This window comes from Dermochelys coriacea, chromosome 2 (assembly GCF_009764565.3).
Source record: "Dermochelys coriacea isolate rDerCor1 chromosome 2, rDerCor1.pri.v4, whole genome shotgun sequence".
In the NCBI taxonomy this organism is placed as follows: domain Eukaryota; kingdom Metazoa; phylum Chordata; order Testudines; family Dermochelyidae; genus Dermochelys; species Dermochelys coriacea.
Genome location: NC_050069.1, coordinates 229663713 through 229686362, shown reverse-complemented (window position 1 = coordinate 229686362; position 22650 = coordinate 229663713). Strand labels below are relative to the sequence as shown.

Sequence of the window (22650 nt, the reverse complement as noted above, 5' to 3'; positions counted from 1 at the left end):
CATCGCCATTGTGAGTAAAGTATGTAGCAGCGAGGGGCAAATTGGATTATAAAGAAAATGGACTAGTCAAAATATCAGCCTTTCCCCTGAACTGGGTCCAAACCTTTTAGGGTACATCTGCATAGCATTTTGGACCCATCCTCCTCCCTAGGCTTCAGAGCCTGAGCTCCAGCCCAAGCAACAACTTCAAAGTTCTGTCTATACTGCTATTTTTAGAGTGCTAGTGCAAGCCCTGCTAGCCCAAGTCTGTCAACCCAGGCTGGAAAGCTTGCTCCGCACGGTCCAAAATGCTGTGTAGACCTACCCTTAGGTTTAGATCTATTTGGATAAATACCTCAAACACTCTCTCTGACCTCCAACAGTCCCTTGGATTTTAGTTCCCTCTCCCTGTGAGCTGCCTTCCATTCCATTTGTCCAGTACATCTCTATCTTTTTCTGTGATTTCCCCAATAGATCCCCTTCTCCAATCCTTTGTCCCTGTGTGTGAGTTCTTACCTTGGCTGGTAACATTTCCATTCTAGACTCCAGCAGTCTTGGCTAGGGCCAATTGGCTGTTGTATTCAGTTGTGTGTTTTCTGGTCTAGTCCCATCCAGGATCACTGCTCACCAGGAAATCTTCACAGAACATAAGGTTCAAATAGAGCAACTAATGAAGCTCAGCAAACATGCTGGCTTTGCAATATAAATTTCACCAGGAAAATTAGGAGTGTCAGAGGAGGAGGGGAAGTTTTGAGAGTATAAATATGGAGTTTGGGAGTCAGAGAAGAGACAAGGAACTGGCTGGAGGGATGGAAAGAGGAATAAACAAGATTTTGTTAAACAGTTGGACTTTTTAAGAATTCTTCAAACCAGACTGGTGAATGCTATTAGCTTTGTCATCACTAACATATGTAAACGGTTGTATTCATAGGTAACTTAGAAGAAGCCCCATTGTGGTTATTCATTTCTCACAAAGGCACTTCAGATATCTTTTGTTGTATATTTGTATTAGATTAAATTCTTGAAGATGCATGATATTTAATGCATTAAGATAATTTATTGTTTTTTCAATTTAGAGCATTTGAGGGTAATTAAATCTGTGTATAATTAAATGTGTGTATTCTCACATTAGCCTTGTTACAAAAGCATTGTTATAATTTCATTTTACTTTTATACAGAACTGTACAAATGTGAAGTGTTTAATAATCTCGTGTATGGTGGGACAACTAGAAAGAGGCAAGAGTGCAACACTAAAAATCAGATCTCGGTTATGGGCCCAAACTTTCCTACAGGTAATGTAAATTTGTGAAACTCTTTACACACAAAAAAGCCAATTTTATTTGTCTGTTTATTTAAAGATTGATATATATAGTGTGTCTATATGTATGTTTATATATATGTATGTGTGTAATATATATATTATGATCTTAACTTGTGAATGTTATTGTCATCACTTTGTTTTGGGGTAAATCTCTCTTCTTCATGCTTATGTCACACACATACTGCTAATTTCTCCCTCCTCTGAATATTGTGTCCATTTCAATTTTACTTTGCCAGTTTTTACTGCATATTCCATGTTGATCTTGATCTCCATCTGTCATAAAAATAAAGGGAAGGGTAACCACCTTTCTGTATACAGTGCTATAAAATCCCTCCTGATCAGAGGCAAAACCCATTCACATGTAAAGGGTTAAGAAGCTAAGATCACCTCACTGGCACCTGACCAAAATGACCAATGAGGAGACAAGATACTTTCAAAGCTGGAGGGGGGGAAACAAAGGGTCTGTCTGTCTGGGTGATGCTTTTGCCAGGAACAGATCAGGAATGCAGTCTCAGAACTTCTGTTAGTTAGTAAGTAATCTAGCTAGAAATGCATTAGATTTCTTTTTGTTTAATGGCTGGTAAAATAAGCTGTACTGGATGGAATGTATATTCCTGTTTTTGTGTCTTTTTGAAACTTAAGGTTTTGCCTAGAGGGATTCTCTATGTTTTGAATCTGATTACCCTGTAAGGTATTTACCATCCTGATTTTACAGAGGTGATTCTTTTACCTTTTCTTTAATTAAAATTCTTCTTTTAAGAACCTGATTGATTTTTCATTGTTCTTAAGATCCAAGGGTTTGGGTCTGTGTTCACCTGTAAAAATTGGTGAGGATTTTTATCAAGCCTTCCCCAAGAAAGGGGGTGTAGGGCTTGGGGGATATTTTGGGGGAAGACGTGTCCAAGTGGGCTCTTTCTCTGTTCTTTGTTTAACATGCTTGGTGGTGGTAGCATAGGGTTCAAGGACAAGGCAAAGTTTGTACCTTGGGGAAGTTTTTAACCTAAGCTGGTAAGAATAAGTTTAGGGGGTCTTACATGCAGGTCCCCTAGAGTTCAGAGTGGGGAAGGAACCTTGACACCATCTTACCTTGACTTTCCATAGTATATCTGCTCATAGGCTTCTATTGATTCTCCCAGATGACTTGACTTTCCTGTGGCTTTATGTTATAATTGGTATGAATTCTCTGCGAGGGCATGTTTCTCTGTTTTCTTGGTGCTTATATGTCTCAGAGCCATATAGCTGATGATGAATGCTCTGTATGCAGTTTAAAAATTAACAAAAAGAAAAGGAGTACTTGTGGCACCTTAGAGACTAACGAATTTATTTGAGCATAAGCTTTCGTGAACTACAGCTCACTTCATCGGATGCATTCCAAAAAATTAAAAGTTACTCGTTCGCCTGTCGGTATTGTCATGGTTTAGCTATTAGACCCACATGTCATATTGGCATGTAGAGCTGAATTGTAGCATTCAGCCATAACTGTGAGTATAGGGGACAGTGCAGAACTCTCAGAGAGATTGATCCTTAGGATGCAAATCCCTTCTGTCAACTCGTCACCCTACCTCAGAGGGAGTGTGCACATACTGCATTAGTTTTTGGCATGGTGCAATGTATTCTCTTCTCTGGAACAGGCCAGGTAAATGAACTAGTGCACAGAGTCAGAAGTTGAGAGAGGCCATGGCCCTGCCTTCTCCCTGCTTCTCCCATCCACTTTGGGGTGACTGATACTCAGAGGGAGCTGTCCCCCAAAGGAGCATCCTTACCCTGTGCATGTGATATGGACCTGAGGGAAAAGCTAGAGCCAGGAACAATCCATGCTAACTGATGCCATGCCTCAACCGGGGAAGCAGAGCAGAGTCTTCTCCACAATGGCAGAAATAACAAGTCTTGTCTACCATTAACTTCTCCAGTAGTGTTATGGAGCTGTGTTGGCATTTTCTAAGGTGTCCTTTACAGGTTCTCCTTCTGCAGGTGTGTTTCTGTATTCTAGAAGTATGCACAAACTATTCAACTTTGACCATTATAATCTAAAGTAGAAGAAAATATTGGCTTCTCTTTGAACATCCAACTAAACCACTAAAAGTCCTATATGCAAATCTGAAATGCAATAGAAACCTGTGACTTTCCAAACATGTGTCCATACGGTACTAGTATCAGTTATTTGTTTTTCTTGGAGACTACATAAAAGGGTTGGGATAATCAATTGAAAAATCCCGTGAGTAACCTATCAGCACTGTGAACTTGGATAAATATCTGCCACAGTTGGGTGTACTGAGAAAATTTATAATTCATGTTTTGCTGCTGTTAAGGGACAACTCCAGACCCTACCATGAAGCCAGTTGATGCATTATCCCCTCCTTCTGCATGGACATTTAACCTGGATCCCCTCCCCCATTCCTTCGACTTAAAATGCAGAAAAAGAAAGATCATTCCTCAGCATCTTCCTTTGTTCACAGTGGGTATGGAAACAGGAATGCCTAGTGGACCTAAGACCAGCAGAAAGAGAGGAGGAAAATATCCCAGTGAGGACAGGAGTTTAACCTCCTCTTTCTTCCATCACCAGAAGTGAATAAGAGAAGATCCTGTCAACATGTTCTTTCTTCTGGCCTCCATGGAGGAACTAGAGAGCAGATAGGAGGGTATACAGCCAAATTTAAACCAGTCCAATACCTAATGGTCCTGGGTTCTAAATCAATAATGAGCCAAATGCACATAACTCTGCATATCCTTACCCCTCGACATTTTACTGGTCAGCAGTGGGCATTTAAAGATCTAAACAAGAGGAAATTTTGCCTGTCAAGACCTAAGTTCAGGTTCTGTGTTTCTTCTGCCACAGTTAATGGCACCACTGACGCCTAAAAGAGAGCAGTGAGCTGCATGTCTTATTTTGCTCTAGGGATAGTGATGTCAGCCCAATTCAGTAACAAAGGACCTTGTTTGAAATTTTCTTTTTGTAAGTACACTTACCTTCTCCTAACGATTTCAGATCCTAACCAATTTTTATGTTTTTCAGTTTCCTTAATTCAAATAACGTGCTTGTAAAAAGGTTCATATTTTGCAAACACAAACAAATCAGTTCATAAGGAGGGATTAAGGGCCCTCATTTTGGATTTATTTAGTGAATCATTTATTAGTGATGAGCAAACATTGAAAGCTTTGATTCAGATAAAATCTCAAAAGTTTGGATGCTTCTCTCAACTATCTTAACCTCCTGAATCTGGAAAACTGGGCTGGAGATCTTGTGGGAACAGGCTCCCTCACCAGACTTACAGTGCTTCCTGCTCATGTTGCCCAGAAAATACGATTAAAACAGTTTTTCTCGATGTATAGGGACATTTCTGTTTCCAGAGCGTGGCAGTGAAGAGCCAGAATAAGATGGATATAATGCAAAAGTTGCACAGGGTTTTGTTTGGTTGGTTGGTTTTTTTGAACCTCAGAAGATATCCCATTTGGTTTTTGGGCACTAGTTTGGTTTTACTCCTTATTATGTTCAACTCAATCAGTTCACCCATCCATAATATTTACTAAGAACCTACCTGTTTAGCTAATGTTCTTAACCTGAGCCTGTTACCATGGCACCTGAGCACTGCAGAGCCCAAGTATTCAACCACATAGAGTTTTTCCTCCCTCTTTATCCAGAAGCAATCTATAAGTTAGTTACCTTACTATGAACAGCACATCTGGCATTCTGGACTCAACTAAAAACTAACAAAGAAACACATCTGCCAAAACAAACATCCCACTGCACACACTTCTCCCCCAGGGAGAGAATCAGAGAAGAAACAACTTGTGATGGATGTTAGTCACATTGCTTAATACACTACTGGAAAGTACTCAGGTACTACAGTGATGAGCGTGATATAAGAACCTGAATAGAACAAAGCCTCTGGATTTGTTATTCTGCAGCTGAAATTCAACTATTTCCTTAAGGGTCAAATCTTGATCTCATGAACACAGAAAAGGGCTTTGTGTGCACCAAGAGTCAATGGTTGGAAGTTAAAGCCTAAGACATAAGGCACACATTTTAAAGTGAGAGTGATTAGCAACTGGAAGTCTACTAAGGGAATTGGTGGATTCTCCATCTCTTGAATTCTTCAGATCCAGACTGAATGTCTTTCTAGAGGATAAGCTTTAGTCAAACCCAAGTTATTGAGCTCATACAGAGGTAAGTGGATGATATTCTATGGCCTGTTTTATACAGGAAGTGAGACTTGATCATCTGATGATAACTTCTAGTCTTAAAATCTATGAAAGACAAAATAAAGGTGCACATTTTACAAATTGCCCCTGCAAAAGGGAAAAACAACCTGTTGATAAAGTACCATAGAGTATTAAAGGTAAAGAAAATGTGTATTACCCCCTCCATAAGGTGCAGTGTGAAACCACGCTCAGCCACCCATATAGGAATGCTGAATAGACTCCCAATGGTAATCCTTGCCTGTGGGAGTTGAACAATCTCTTATATCCATTAGGATGCAGCAGATTGTGCCTTTCCTCTACCCATCCATTTACGTTGGCCGAGCTCCACAAACAGGTGCAAAGGAGCAATTGAAGCCATGGCCCTGCATCCTTCCTGCCTGCTTTTTGGAAGGGAAGCAGGAGTGAGACATCCCTGTGTTTTCCAGAGTGCAGAGATTGCTGTTGTGTGCAAGAGTCACTTACAGGCCTTTTGCTCACTTCTCTGTCCATACATAGCCATGCTTCCAACCTAGACTTTGTATGGCCTGTGATAGCTTTAGCTGTTTTACCTGTGTCCTCCTCCTGCCTCTCCCCCAAGATACTTACAAGCCTTATAAATGCTCAAAAAGATTCTCTTAAAGGAACCGGAGCCTCTTTTGATTAAAAACAAACATTGTCCTAAGAGAGTTGTTGCATCTAGTACTTCACCTCATGTCTAAGAAGCTGCCAGAAAAAGATACCCCGCCTTTTGTATCCACCCTTATCTACAGGGGAAATAAAAAGGAAATAGCATGAGAGGATGCAGGCTGCCACTCTCCCTCTCCCCGTAAAACCGTTTCCTTTTCCAGAGCCCCTTTTACAATTAACAGTGACATAGGCACAGCCATAAAAGACAACAGGCCATAATTAATTTCCTAAAAAGGGCATCATGTGCTCTGGAAAAGCCTGTAAACTTCCAATTCCCAAGACTATCCCAGAAGTAAATAAAAATACACCCAAAACATTGCAGCTTGGAACACGTTATCTAGGCTAAAATCTAAGGACTAACCTCCAATGAATCTTTAGGATTAAACTATAGACTGAGGGAATTGGTATGGTCTCTGGAGCTATTTCTAAACAAGAAACAGCGTACCAGGATATGGCTGAATTCCACAGTCATTGTTCTGTATTGGTAGGTACAGTATATTCCTTGTACAGATCATGACCTCATTTATAATACAACACAATGTATGACTTGTGTGTTAATGTTATTATTTCTGCTTTTTTGTACACGTAACTCTATACAAACTCTATAAATTTAATTGTACAATTTGCAAGTACAAAAGAGCAGAGGTAATATTAACAACACGAGTCCTATGCTGTATTGTAATATAAATGAAGAGATGATGATCTGCAGAAAGAATTGTTTGTACTTACTAATAACGAAAAGTTTATATTTATAGCACAATCAACTATGTCACTGTGTACATTATTTTCCCCTCAGTTATACTAGTACACTCCTGATGAGAATTTGATTCAATGTGATTCATGCTAGGCTTAACAATTCATATTTCCTTTCAAAGAATGTACAAATCTGATTGTATATTTTGTCGTCATAGACATTCAGTCATATATAATCTCTCTTTTTTCCCATGTGGTTTGATTGACAATTCCTGACCTTTTTGCCGCATGGCAGTTGTCATCTGTCACCTTAAAATCAAAACGTTTATCACAAATTGCAGTTTTAAGAAGTGCAATAATTAGACATGTTTGAGTAAACAAAGCAGCTCTGAGTGTCCTAACTAGCCAACAAAGATAGAGAGGATGTTGTACAGAGGCCAAGAAGAAGCAGAGGCATTTCTGGCTTTATTTCAAAGCTTGGATGTAAATAAGAACCACCACATAAGCTAACTAATGGAGTCAGACTTGCTGAGCCAGCAAATCATCATTAAATGCCTGATTAATGAAAACAATAACCTTACATGGTTATGTTACACTGTGTTCCATTAGGGTTCTATCATTTCTTTAATTTATAGTCAAGATGTTTATCTAATAGTTTTCATTATTCAACCCATGGTGGCTGAAATGCCGGTCATGGCAAGTTGTGGTACTAAGCCAAACCTTTGGAGGGAGATCCATGGAGATCTTGCCTAATGTTCTTTGACCTTTGTTTAATGGGTACCTTTTAATGTAGTGTGTGTGAATTGGGCAATGAAACAGCTGCTCTGAAAATGTATTCCTAAGTGGTGAATTTGTACCATTTTTCTGATTTGTAATACCCTTCCAGACTGCAGGCTCTTCCGCCAGATATTCACCAGCACGACAAGGAGCAGAGCACAGCTCTTTCTTAACTGTTGTTTAAATCTGTGTTAAAAGTGCCTGAAAATTATTAATAAATTTCCTCCCAAACATTCACAGGGCCTGAACAGTTCCATGTACGAATTGAACTGGCTATGTTGTAGGTAGTGGAACAATGCCTAGAGAATATGCATGATTCCACAGAAGGGTTTTTGTTTTCCCTTCCTTAGCCCGTACATAGATCCACACATTTGGATTTGGCCATGCCTGTCTGCATGAACTGCAGTATCTAGAAAAGAAAAAAAATCAGATCTTGGTGTGAGCACCCATGTGTGTGCAGAATGGCTTTGTCACCTGGGAGAAGGGTTCTGTCCCTGCTTGACCCCCTTCATCTCCGCTCAGAAAGCCTAGTTCTCTATGCAGGGGAAAGGATTTGGGCCTAAGGGAGTCTTGCATGTAACTATCAAACACATTATTCTGCAACCAAGCCAAGTTCCCTAAAAATAGACTGGCAGAATCTGGCAGCCTGCACAGTAACTTTACATGCAAGGAAAGCCATGAAAAATCAGATTGGAGAGGTCTTACTGATCTCATAGGCCATATAGGGAGTCTTTGTAACTGACTTTGATTCAACTACTAACAGCCATAAGTTTATTGTGTTCCTCTAGCAGCACCAACATAATGACATGGAAGTCAGGGGTGAAGGGATTTTGCTTTCCTTTTTTTAGTTTCAAGGAATCTTTGTTAATTTGAAAACAAAATAAGTAAAAGAGAAAAATGAATGGCTGAAAATATTGGGATGGGGAGTGATTCATGGAGGGAATGGAGATTTGGTGAGGAAAATCCCACCAACTGGGTTGTGTTGGGGATGGAGTTTTGTTGGGACATTGCTACTGGTTTTGATTTTATTGTATTATTTAAAATAATGTCAAAGGTGCCCAGAGCAGCAGATGGGAGTCTTATTATATATTATAAATCTCAAGAAACAAATGCATAATATAAATCAATTATCCTTAAAACCTGTATTTTTAAAATTTTATGAAACCCTGACAAAATTGCTGTCTTTTATTTCAATTCAAAATATTCCCTTTAAATGAATGAAAAATGCACAAAACCCAATACAAGGGATCAAATTGGTCAAAGTAATTGGGTGTGTTGATTTTTGCAGCAGTATGCATGCCTGTCATAAATAACATGTACTTCATGATAATCATAAATTCACTACAGTTGAAATGTAATATCACAGTAAATTGTTGCATAATCCTCATTACCTGCATTTAGAGTTACTTTATTTCTTGGCAGTTGTTCTGTTCCTAGGTGCTGTGAGTAATGGAGAGAAAGTTAACGAATTCCCAAAGCACATATTTAAATGGTAACAGTAAATTGCTCACTTTCTTCTAAGTGGAAATGAAGGGGAACATGTTGGAATGAGGCAGGACTAACATGGTTAAACCAGCACTGTCAGAAAACATGAGTTCTGTATACAGTAAGCTTCAGTTCTGTGGGAAGAGCTCCATTTCAGTGCAAGGCCTAGAATAAGGAAAATACATAACCATCCAGTCCTCCACTGAAAGAAGTTTCAGTGTACTGTACCTGAAAGGAAAAGAATCTCAAAAATAATAAGCATTCCTCAAGGCTGCAGTGGCGGTCGGTGGCACTCTGGAACTCATTTGCGGGTTGGAGCACCATTACAGGGCAAAGGAGACCACTTACCAGACTCACCTTTCCTGTCCAGTTGGCTAAACTTGCTTCTTGCCTTCTCACTCTCACTCAGTATCATGACCTGCAAGCCTGATCTAATGTTTGTCCTGTACTTTACTCTGCACTCAGAGTAAAGCATACTTGGACTGTAGTGCACCCTTTTCAAAGGCTTCTAAAATCTCATGCTCTTTACAGTTTACCCCTGTGTTTGTCTGGACACTAAGTAGGTAAGTACTGCACTGCACGCTTATTGGAAGCACTTTCTGTTGATTCCCCAGATTCTCTTATGTTTCGCAGTTGTTAAAGCAAAGGATCTAGTTTACCAAAGAGTGTATGAGGAGGATGTAGCAGCAACAAACACTCCTGATCTGCTCCAGATCTTCCTTGCCCCCAGGGCACTGGCAAACAGTTGCAGCACTGAGCTGGGGGAGTACATGCTGTACTTGTTCCACAGCTATTGGAACCTCCACTGGCAAGTGTCCGTGAAGGCATTCTGCCTGGTGTGTCTTTAGACACTGCCACTTATGCAGTGCATGACCTCTTTCCCCATGCTCTTAGAGCTGTAACTGAGTCCTTCACTTGTATTTCCAACCACAGGTCTCACTGCTTCCAGTAAACACTGAATAGTTAAACATGAGAGACTTGAAATCATTCTTTGGTGGGAAAAATGTTGTTCCTCAAGAATTAGTTGAGAATTATAAACAGGACTGCATAAGAGGGAAACAGAGACAACTTCCAGTATCTACTAGGTGTTTGGACAACTAAAAGGCTTCAGTCTGCAGTTGTTCCTAACCAGATATGTTTTATTAGTACCCTTTAGCACAAACAAATTGTCCCGTGGATATATAGACTACACATAGAGTCTTTTACATTCTTCGTTGCTATTAAGTGATAAAGATTAAGGTGCAAAGCATTTCCTGGAGCTTAATGACTGGCCGAGAGGATTTGACGGCCCAAGGAACAGCCTCAGTTTACTAATCCCCAGGAAGTGCCCTTCACTGAGGTTGTTATTGCTAATATAAGCTGAAAATGAAATAAACCATACACAGTAGTATTTATTTATTACTAGCCAATCATATTGTGTGAATTATCTCTCTACTGCCTGTTCATTTCATAATCTAACATATCCTGTCACCTTCACTGCAGAGTTCATTTATAAATCACATGCAGAATGCTACTCCAATGCGAACAGTTGAATTAATAAACCATTTTTTCAGGCAGCAGGAGTTGTAAATTTCCTAACATGTATCCTAGTAAACCACAGTAAAATATATTAGCAGAAATGAGAAATGCCCAAGTATTTATGTGACTTTGTCTAAGAATTAGAATGTTGTCAACTTAGTTTTGAGGAATGGAACAAGCTTTAAAAGAAGAAAATAATCTGTGACCGAGATAAAGAACAAGATGCCTGCTCTGAAGACTCTGTCTTACACAATTTAAATGCCATGAAATTTATATAAAACATCATTCTTCTTAGGCAACCTCCTGTCTTAAGTGACTGCCCCAAACTAGTTATCTCTATTGGGTGCCAATCTAGTCCTTCTTTATTAGAAGACCATCTTGTTGTAGCAACCATGCAAGGAACTAACAAACTTCAACAGGACTTTATTTTTAAAGTGGAAACCTCTTTACCAAGCTGTTGATGCATCCTCGGTAGCTCTCACTCCACCTCCTCAACTTCCCTCCCCCTCCTTCCTATTTTCTGTCCTTTCAGACTCCAAGCAGCCAGTGCTCCCAGTTCTAATAATTACAAGCAGCATATAAACACCACATTCCCTGCTCTCTTAAGAAACTCTCTCAATTAAAATAAACATTGTTGTTCTAACCACAGGAACAAATATGAAACAAGACACTATACTACTGGCAGAAATATTACTCTGAAAACACTGTAGATGCTACATAACATAGTCTCTAGTCCAGACAGGTGGTCGTCTGTGTCTGACAGGCCGTGTCTCAAGCCCCGGTTCCAGTGCATTGTCTTGTTGTGTTGATACTACAGTGAAGTCATCCAATGCAGACTGGGTGTTGACATAATCTCCTCTTGATGCATAGGCAGGTGCAAGATAAGAAGCATTCCATACCTGCCCACCGATAGGTGTAAAGTCCCCCCTTCTCTATGATTTTAAGAGGAGCTGTGAATTTATGGTCCCCTTTCGTAAATTCCAGGTTTTCGTATTCTAACGAAGGAACCATACTCAAACTTTGGTTCCTTAGCACCCCGGCACTTATCTGTGAAAGCCTTATACTTTGCTTATTCTGTTCAACTGTTTTTCTCACATCATCCTCGGTTGGGGCATCAGGTCATGCCTTTAACATTCCAGCAATGTTCAGATTAGTATTCATCTGTTTCCCATGCAGTAACTCTGTGGCTGATCTTTGCATTGTGGTATGTTGGGTAGCCCGGTATGCTTGCAAGAAATTAGTAGTGAAGGTTATCCACAATCACCCTTCCAGTTTAGACATTTGCAAACTCTCTTTCAAAATTCTGTTAAACTGCTCTATTTCCCCATTGGCTTGAGGGTAATATAAGGATGACCTTCTGTGTAAAATGTTCCTCTGTGCTAGAAAAGTTTCAAACTCCAGGGAAGTAAATTGACTGCCATTATCTGAAACCAGTTCTTTGGGGTTACCTTCCCTGCTAAAAACTGAAGAGAGGAACTTAATTATTGTAGCAGAAGAGATTTGCAATGTAAACGCTACCTCAGGCCATTTACTGAAATAGTATATTAAAGTGATGGCATAATGGCAGTCACTTGGAGCAGTATCAAAGGGTCCTACAATGTCAATAGCCACTTTTTCCCATGCAGATTCAGGAAGAGGAACAGGCTGTAATGGAGGGGTACATGTCACTGCTGTCTTATCATGCATTTGGCAAGTGACACAGGATTTTATGAGTGCTTCAGTTTGAGAGTCCATCCCTGGCCACCAATACAGATCCCGTAGTCACTGTTTGGTTCTGACAATTCCTTGATGAGTATCATGTGCCAGGTGTATGAGTTTTGACTGTAATTCTTCTGGCACAAGGAGCTGGTGTGTACCTTGTAGCACACAGCCATCAAGCAAAGAAAGTTCATCCTGAACTCTAAAATAAGGCAGCAAAACTGGGTCAAGGTTTTTAGGGTTACTGGGCCATCTCTTTGTCAGAAATTCCCATAGTTTTTGTTGAATTGGACACGCTGAACAAGCAGCTTGAAATTGTTCTTTTGTAACTGCAGTAAGAGTGCTTGTATTAAGTGCAACTACTACATCCTCATCCTCCAGTGAACCATCTGGTGAAGGCAAAGGCAGGCGAGAAAGACAATCAGCTACCACATTTTGGTTTCCAGGCTTATATTCCAGTTCATAATTGAAAGAGAGTAGTCTTGCAGACCATCTAGCAATACGATATCCTGTTCTTCCCAGTCCTTTCATGGTGAGCAGCGTCATCAAAGGGCTGTGGTCTGTGCGCAACTTGAACGTGCAGCCCCACAGGTAAGTTCTCCATTTTTCAGTAGCCCAGACACAAACAAGTGCTTCTTTTTTGACTGTAGAATATTTCCTCTGAGCATTACTTAGTGTCCTTGAAGCAAATGCAACAGTCCTCTCTGTGTTGTCCTCATGTTGTGTCCTCAAGTTGTGTGAGGACAGCCCCAAGGCCATAATCAGAAGCTTCAGTAGTTACAATTGTGGGCAATGCAGGACTGAATAGTGCAAGTACTGGACTATGTACAATCAAGTCTTTCACCATTTTGAAACTAGCTTATGCATCCGTTGTCCACACTAAGGTTGAACTTCTCTGTAGTAATTCTCATAACGGTTCAATGACAGAAGCATAATTGGGAATGAATTTTGCATATCAGGAGGTAAGACCCAAGAAGAAACGTAAGGTATGCAAATCTGTTGGAGGAGGAGCATTTGAAATTGCCAGGATATGATCTGGATCATGTTTTAGTCCAGCCTTTGAAATTGTATGCCCCAGAAAGGAGAGTTCAGTTTGTCTACATTTGCATTTGGACTTACTGAGCTTGAGGCCTGCTTTGCTGATGCAGTTTAGTACAGACTGCAGGTTATTGTCATGCTCCTCAGAAGTATTTCCAAACACGATAATATCATCCAGATAGCACTGAACTCCATGCTGATTCTTCAGAATCAATTACATCATTTTTTGGAAGACACTTGGGGCAGATGCGAGACCATATGGAACACGTTTAAAACAAAATAGTCCATCATGTGTAATAAAGCTGTGAGGTCTCTGCTATCTTCATGCAACATAACTGGTAGTATGCGGTCTGAAAATCAAGAGTAGAAAACATCTGTGCTCCACTGAGTTCTGCAAATACTTCTTCTATGTGAGGAACAAGATGGCTGTCAATCACAATAGCTTTATTTGGCTCCCTTAAATCCACACAAAGGCAATGTCTGCACCCTTCTTCTATGTCACTACTATAGGTGAAACCCATTCCAATGAGTCAATCTCTTCAATAATGTCCTTTTGAACAGTTTTCTAAGTTCCTCTGAAATAGCTTCCCTGACTGAAAATGGTAAGCGCCGTAACTTCTGCATACAGGCATCACATTATTCTGCATTTTAACTTTATGCAGAAATCCATAAGCACAGCTGAGTTTCTCCTCAACCTGGTGTTGGGTCCCAGCTGAAACTGGTGTGTACCACAAGAGTGCTTTGCTGAGGAAGATCAATTCATCCATTAACTACCCTGAGATTTAAAGCAGACAATAAATCTCTGCCAAGGATAGGAGTGCCTTTGTGGACACTGTATTACTCTGCAGTTACACAGCAATCACCAAAAGTAACTATTGCTGGCAGGCAGCCATGTACTGGAATATGGTTTTTCAAATAGCACACCAAGTGAAGTTTGGGTTCAGTAAGAGGCACATCTTTAAAGTAATGGAAATAGATGGAATCAGGTAGTATAGATACTGCTGAGCAAGTGTCCAACATTAGCTGAATAGAGTGTGATTTGCCTGAGGGTATGGCGGAAAAATTTACAGTGCACTTTATTTGTTCTGGAATATGTGCAGTAGTGATTTTGTCCACGCTCAGCACAGTAACATCTGGTATTGTAACTGCATGCACCTGTTGACTGAACTGTCTACTGCGACATACTTTAGCAAAATGCCAAATCTTTTTGCAATGATTGCACTGAGCTTTTGCCGGACATCCTGTGTAGCTTCCAATGTGTTTTGGAGATTCACGGCGAAAGCATGCTTTTACTGTATTTTGAATTTGCTGATTTGGTGGTTTTCCATTAGTTTTCCTCTTGTAATTGTTTGACTGCAGTGATAGTGAACTTTTCTGCAAAGGAGTCACAGCCTGAACTGTGCCTCCTGTATCCATGGTCATTATTTTGGCTTCAGCTCTAGCTAACTCAATCTGAGTAGAATGGTTATTGCTTTTTCTAGTGTAAGTTGTGCTTCTAGAAGTAAGTGTTCTCTTACACAAAGCATGGTTGTTTTCTCAATGAGCTGGTCTCTAATCATCTCATCTGCCATATTCCCAAAGTCACAAGTTACAATCAGACTCCTCAGGGAAGCAATATACTGCATTATAGTCTCCCCTGCTCATGCTGGCAAAATCCGTAGTGATTAGCTACTACATTCACTTTTGGCAAAAAAAAAGTTCTTTAATACAGTGAGTGCAGTCTCATATTCATCATCTGCAAGGGGGAAAGTGTAAAATATACACTGCCCTTCTGCTCCAAGGCAGTGGATTAGCAGAGCACACTTTCTTACTTCAGAAATCTCTGTAGCAGTAATTGCAAGCAGATAAGTCTAAAACATGGATCCAGGTAGTAAAAGCAATTGGAGGCTCACCTGGGCTTTGCAGAAAGGTTGCAGGTGGGTTCAGAGGCAGAAGATCCATCCTCATCGCTAAAATGTAGTAGCAACCAGGCAAGGTACTAACAAACTTCAACAGGACTTTATTTTTAAAGTGGAAATCTCTTTACCAAGCTGCTGCTGCACCCTCAGTAGCTCTCACTCCACCTCCTCAACTCTCCCCCCCACCTTCCTCTTTCCTGCCTTTCAGACTTCCAACAGCCAGTGCTCCCAGTTCTAATAATTACAAGCAGCATCTAAACGCCACACACCTATGCTGTGGTTCTGATTTGTCTGTCACTTCGCGGTCACTTGAGGCAGATTTCGCTCTATTGCTCATTCCTAACATTGGCCTAAAGGAGCAATTTAATATGTTGTGATATTAAACATTCCACTGCTATAAATATGTTAAAACAGCTAAGTAATGGCACAGCCAAATGAATTCCATAAGGCAATAAGTATGTTGGTTTCATGTCACCAGTAAATATTCTGACATATTTGACAAGAAAACTGTTTAAAAAGGGAGAGGGAAAAATTTTCAGAAGTGTGTGTGCTGACAAAGCTGCCCAACTTTGTGTGTGCTCCATGCTCAAGCAAAAAGTCCAGGTTTAGTACATGCAGAGGTATGTGTGCACAAAAATCCTTCCCATATAATGAGCAAGAAAATAGCTAAGAGAAAATAATTGGAGTCTTCTGTTCCTTTTGCTCTGGGAAACAGCTGAAAAGGGAGAAAACATCCTTGAACTGAAAAGGGTAAGAAAGTTAATGCCACAGGAAATCCCAGAGAAAACCAACACCTTGCACAGGAGAGAGAACAAAAACTAGCTGATTGAAAACTGAGTCTTGTGAAAGAAACAAAGCCCCAAAATGTGCCCTGGATGGAGAGAAATGAAAAGGACTTTCTATATCCTCTCCTGGGAAAGGACAGTGAGGGTTCAGAATAAAAATTAAACACAAGTACAATTAATGGAAGAAAATGAAATATAATAACTGTATTATGGGATAGAAAGGATTTAAGGATAATCCAGCACTGTAATGTATAAGATACAGAATGAGATCACAAAGAGTGTCAGAAAATGGGGAGTATTGTGTTTCTTTTTAAAGTGGGTTATTAAATAAAACTATGAATTGAAAAGAATAGAACTGGCTTTCTTTACTGCTCAGCTAACTCCAGAGAGTGTGGAAACTTCATAAGTGTTTGAGGGAGCAAGGGGCTAAAAGAAAGTGAACTTTGGATGTGTATCAGGTAACAATTACACTTGGCTCATGTTACTACAGTAATTCGGACTCCATGCCAGTTCATTCCTTGGCCACTCAATATAGCCTGCAAGCAGCTGGTGCCAAATTTTAGGGTAGCTTTGGTTACAAGATCCCCATTTTTATATAAATCAACAGTACACACTCATCTGGAATACTGTGTTGAGCTCTGCTCACTCCTCCATCTCAGAAAGATTATAACAGAATTAGAAGTTGCAACATAGAAAGAAAGAATGATTAGGGGGCATGGACAACCTCTCTTATGAAGAAAGAATGAAAAGATTAGGATTTTTTTATCTGAGAGAAGAGACAAATGAGAGGGGACATAATAAAAGGAAACAAAAAATAAACGATAAAGAGAAGGTTGATCTGGAACCTCTGTTCTCATGATACAAGAACATTCACTGAAACCAAAAGGTGGCAAATTCAGACTGATGATAACTGAAATTCTTTCTCACACAAAGCATGATTAGCCTGTGGAACCCATTGTCATAATATATCATTAAAGCCAAAAGCTCTTAACAGGATTCAGAAAAGGATTGAACTATAATTATGGAAAACAAGAATATCCAGAGCTATAATAGTAAATGCTTTTAAAAAAAGTCAAGAGTTTTCTAAGGGATATAAACTTTCATGTTTCAGGGCTTAAGCCAGTCTCTAACTAATGGGGCTGAGCAGGAAACTTTTGCATGGGATAGGTTATCCCTTAACTGCCTCCAGCATGTCTTGCACTTTCCCCTGAGAGATCTAGTGGGAGACTCACTGACAGGATATTGGACAAGACAGACCCTTGTTTGAGCCCATGTAGGCAATTCCTATATTCCTTTGACCTTTAGGAAATGGGCTGAAACCATTTCATCTAAAAGTTCCAGAATGAACTTCAGCTGGTAGCAGTTTTTTGTCGCTTCTGACTTGAACCAGATTAAAAACCATGGTATCCAATAAAGACAGACCATCTCTAAATTGAGGAATCTTAATTAAAGGAGGGATGCATTTTTGGATAGTAAAAGTCAAGCAGCATGTCTGGGGTTTGCTGTAGAGATCAAAGGAAAGACCAAATAAAACTGCTATTGATGGGACCTATTTAGAGCTATATGATCATTCTGTATTCCTACTGCAATTGCTGATGGACTTTAAACAGACAAATAGTTTTGTTTATATTTTTTTAATCAGTTTTATGTTAAAAGTACCAAAATGGGTAAATTAAGATAAGCCTGCTTATTCCTATATAGTCTTGGACTGGCATTTTTCATTAGGATTGTATGGCCAATTCATATTAGAGCAGCAAGGAATCCTGACAAATAGGTTTGAAAATAGGCCTGGAAATCTGAAGATGCACAGAGCTTTTCCTGATACTGGAGATTAAATGCTACATTTCAAAACTAAACATAACATGTACAATCACAAAACCCCATATTTGCACTTACAAATCTTCTATTGAACTGGTAAATATGTGCACTTTTTGCAGGTAAATCCCTCATCACCTTTGAAATGCATGCAGTATTTAGGTTTCAGCTTCACACTTCAATTCTTGTTGTCTTTGTATTGTGGTGCCATCTGTAGACCCCAGTACCATTGTGTACAACAAAGAGCTTACAGTCAAAGTATGTGATGTCTTTCTTGTATAAATCTTCAAATTTGAATGTATTCCTTATAAATCTTTTTTTTTGTCTTTCCAGAGAAATAATTACCAGTATACCCTTTTTTCCAATGTGTCCTTTGAAGTTAAGAAGATGCCATATAAAGTCCAGCCAACAAAACACCCTGAGGGAAGCATAGCAGTAAGTATCACAAAAAATATTTTAAGACTTAAGCACATGAATTACTTTGGTCATCCTGATCACAGTTGTGAAAGTTTTCTATATATATGGAAAAGCAAAACCAGTATTTCCTGTGTGAGTTCCTTGAATTCTTTTTAAATGAAACTTCTTTATTGTTCTTCTTTACATAAAGCTGATATGACAATGAACTCCATTTTAAATTAATTTCTCAGTTCTTTTACAAATTGTAACATTGTGCATTGCTTTAATTTCAATTATGTTAGACTTTTTATGCAGAAAAATCTTTGTACCATCAAAGCCAACGTTAATTACCCCTGTAATTTCTTACCGTGGGCAAACAATCTGAAGGGAAAATCTTGTGCAGCTTTCACCATCTTGTCTCTCTTATGTTCATTGTTTTTAAACATGTTACTGGTCTCCTCCCAATCAGCAGCATGCCTAAAGGGTAGAAAGTATGTTCCACCCATAGAACCCTCTGTCCTTGTTTGTCATGGAGTTACTCTTTTATGTCCTGATTTTCAGAAAGGCCTCCACTCATCCTCTGGATTTCCACCCTCAAATAATTGCAGGCTTGTGATATCTAATTACATCATTGCCCCTTAAAATAAGGTAGTTAGATTTCTAGGAACCACATGCCCCCTTACTTTTAGAGAGGGGGAGGTTTAGGTGAGCCTGGGTTATTGGGGAAAGGAGTTCTGGGACCCAATTTTTGTGTAAATTTTTTGTCATGACCAGGGCAAGGGCGGTCAGAGCAGGAGTTGGGAATCAGGCCAAGTTGGGTACCAGAAGGTCAGAGTCTGAGACAGGCCAGAGGGCAAACCCAGAGTCTGGTTTCAGGAGGCAGGCAGGGTCAGAAGCCGGAGTCTGGTGTCACTCACAGCAGGGTCTGAAGCAGAGCTAGGCAGGCAGTCTGTGTTGTTGCTCAGACAGCTCCCTTGTCATGACTTCCTGGCTTAAATACTGGTGCCAACCAGTCAGTGGGCTATAAGGAGCTGCCATTCAGGTCCTGCTGGGTATTTTCTACCGAGCCAAGCCTCACAGGATCCTCCTACGGGAGCCCAGCCTAAGTGTCCTGTGATGATGGGGAGGCATCAACAGCCAAAAACCACTATGGTCCCAGGTTCTAGACCTGCAGGTTCTTCCATCATTTTGAGAGACAGGAAGCTGGAGTTTGAAGGTAACCAAGTTAATCTGCTGGAACTGGTGGTCCAGTTTGTGGGATGGTTTCCTGATCTGCAGGTGTTTGGCAGTGAGCCATACCTTTTGGCCTACGAATAATACTGATGCTTTTTGTCACCAGTGATCTGCATGCCCCTTGTAGGCCTTCTGTAGCTCTTCTAGGTGGTTTTTGAGTTCTTCCTGAATCAGGTCCATCTATCAGAGCCATTCAATGGCAGCAGGGTTTGGTGAGGCTGCTGGTCACGTTGGGGGAACCGTAATTAGCAAAGAAGGGGCTCTGACCCATAGAGGCATGGTCAGTGTTATTGTAGGAAAACTCTGCATATGACTAGACCAGTTGTCTTAATGGTAATTTATGAAGCACCTCAAGTACTGCTCCAGTACTTGGTTCACCTGTTGTTTGTTCACCTGTTTGTGGGTGATATGTGACGGAGGTGGATATCCAGACATCCGGTTGCCTGAATGCTTCACACCAGAAGCAAGAGCTGAATTGTGGGCCTCAGTTTGAAATTGTGTGGTCTGGGGGTCCATGGAGTCAGCCCATATTGTGCAGTAGAAGTTGGGCGGTTGTCTTGGCAGAAGGCAGCTGGTTGCAGGAGATGAAGTGGGCCATTTTGGTCAGGCAGTCCAAAACCATTAAGACTACACTGTGACCATCAGATGGTGGGAGTTCCACGATAAAGTGTAGGTTGATGGCAGACCACAGCCTAGCCAGAGGCTCTAAGGTTATCAGACTTGTGGAGATAGGGGCCTCGAAAGTCAATTCTTTGTTTCCCCCATAGTATTCCCCTTCTATGATAGAGCATCCTTGAGGTGGTGCCACCATTCTTAAAATTCCATTTTTATGGTGAGCAGCTTCTTGTCCAATATTTAATAGTTCATCTCAGTGTGGATACGTTTCTGGGAATAGAATGCACAAGGGTGCAGAACTGACTGGGGCCTGAGTTGCTGAGAGAGTACCCCCTTTAGGAGCCATATTGGACACATCTGCTTCCACTATAAATGGATGAGTCAGATCAGGGTGTCCCAGGATCAGGCTGCGGTCAAGGCTGCTTTTGGCTGATCAAACACAAGCTGGGCTTTGGGCAGCCAAGCGAATTGCAGAGCTTTGCAGAGGAGGGAAGTCAGGGGAGTTATTAACTGAGAGAAGTCAGCAATGAATCTTATATAAATATTTGCAAAGTCCAGGAAGCACTGAAGTTCCCAGAGGGCCGAGTGTGCTGTCTAGTTGTGGATGGCTTCCACCTTCTGTGGATCTGTGTGGATTCCTTCCCATGAGATGATGTATCCCAAAAATTCAATGGTGGCCTGGTTGAAGGTGGATTTTCCAGTTTGGCACATGACCAATGTTTCCGTAGTCTCCCCAGCACAGACTAGACATGGTGGTAGTGCTGCTTCGGGTTCTCAGAAAATACCAGTATATCATAAAGGTAGATAATTACATATCAGTCCAGGAGATCCGTGAACATGATATTTATGAAATACTGAAATGTTGGAGGGGCATTGATCAAGCCAAACAGCATCATCAAGTACTCAAAGTGCCCATATAGGGTACAAAAAGTAGTCTTCTGTTTATCCCCAGGCTTTATATGCACTAGATTATATGCCACCCAAAGATCTAGTTTCGTGAAGATCCTGGTAGTTGCAGGCAGTCTAGAAATTCCATAATGAGGGGCAAAGGGTATGGCAATTACGTATGGTCACTTGGTTCAATGTGCAATAGGTCACTATGCCTCTGTGTAGACTATCTTTCTTCACAAAGAGGACTGGTGCCCCTGCTGGAGAGTGAGATCTCTGAATGAAGCCCTTGGTGTGGTTTTCTTGGATACACACACATAGTGCCTCCAGCTCTGGTTCAGACATGGAGTATATCAATCCATAGGGCCCTGGGCTGTAGATCTATCAGGCAGTCATAGTCTCTATGTGGGGGTAATCAGTCTGCATTCTTCTTCTCAAACACATCCAGGTAGTCACGGTACTTGTCAGAGAGGCTAAGGTTCTGGCCTGGAGTCGCTCCTCTTCTGTCCGGGGTTCTGCTTCTGAGGGTCTCCTCTCATCCCGGGGCCCCGGGTGTGTGTCACTTGGGGGCTGATTGCTTCATTGGAGGCATACTTTCTGACAGTATTCAGAGGAGAAGTTAATACTCGTCTGCCGCCAGGAGATACATGGAACATGCCATTCCAACCAACAAATGCCCAGAATTATTGGGAAGAACAGGGAGAAGATCACATCAAAGCATATTATTTTTCAGTGCCCTTCCACTATGGCCTCTGAGGGGATGGTCTCCCCAGTCACAGGTCTCGATGATGGGATGACCCATCAATAGTCTCCATCGGGTCTGGTGTGGGTTTTGACCAGAAGGGGATCTGCAGGGTGTTGGCTGCTTCATCATAAAGTTGGCAGCAGCCCTGGTGTCCTTCACTGCTAGTTCTGGGGGGATCTGCTGCACCTGACCCAAGACCTAGGTGGGTGGGATGGTCCACACAGACTAGCTCGTGTTTTACCTCATCATTGAGCCCCCAGCAGAACTGGTAAAGGTGGGCCACCTCATTCCGTTCAACATCAGCCACACACCATTGGAAGTGAGCAGCAGCAGTGAGAAGGTTCTGTGCTTCCAGTGCATGGTGCATAGTGTGGGTCTTTAATGTGAAGTTCTCACCTGCAGACAGGTGACTTAGTCCTGCAGCTCATGGGCCCTCAGGGAGCTGATGGTTGGAAGGCAGCCCAATGCCTCCATCATCTGTGAGGGGGTTGGATGGATTTGGGGGCCAGGGTGAAGGTTGGTCTGAGCAAATTGTCATGAGTGGGGCGTGAGCAGTCAGACCCAGTGGGAGTCATGAATCAGGAGCAGAAGGAATCGTGAGTCAGGCCGAGTCTGGTGCCTGAAGGTTAGAATCTGAGACAGGCCAGAGGGCAAAAAAAGAGTGAAACATCAGGAGGCAGGCAGCATCCAGCCTAAGCCTCCCCTGTGGTGATGTGGAGACATCAATGACCCGGAATCTGATGTGGTCCCAGTTTCTGGCCCTGTAGGGTTTTACCTTTTTGTTGTTGCAAAAGAACTAAATGTTGGGAATAAAGTAAAAGAGTCTGTTCATACAGGTGTTCAATTTTATTTTTTAAATGAACGCAAGGGAGAACACATTTGCCAGTACTAACTGAAATA

General features: G+C 41.1%; 1 protein-coding gene across 1 annotated transcript in view; it reads left to right on the top strand.

Moving 5' to 3' along the window:
* Positions 1 to 22650, top strand: part of ITGA8 (integrin subunit alpha 8) — a 173555-nt gene that overhangs the window by 134832 nt on the left and 16073 nt on the right. The window contains exons 27-28 of the mRNA XM_038392475.2: positions 1158 to 1271; positions 18207 to 18308. Coding sequence (XP_038248403.1) covers positions 1158 to 1271; positions 18207 to 18308 — 216 coding nt within the window. The remainder of the gene's footprint in view (positions 1 to 1157; positions 1272 to 18206; positions 18309 to 22650) is intronic.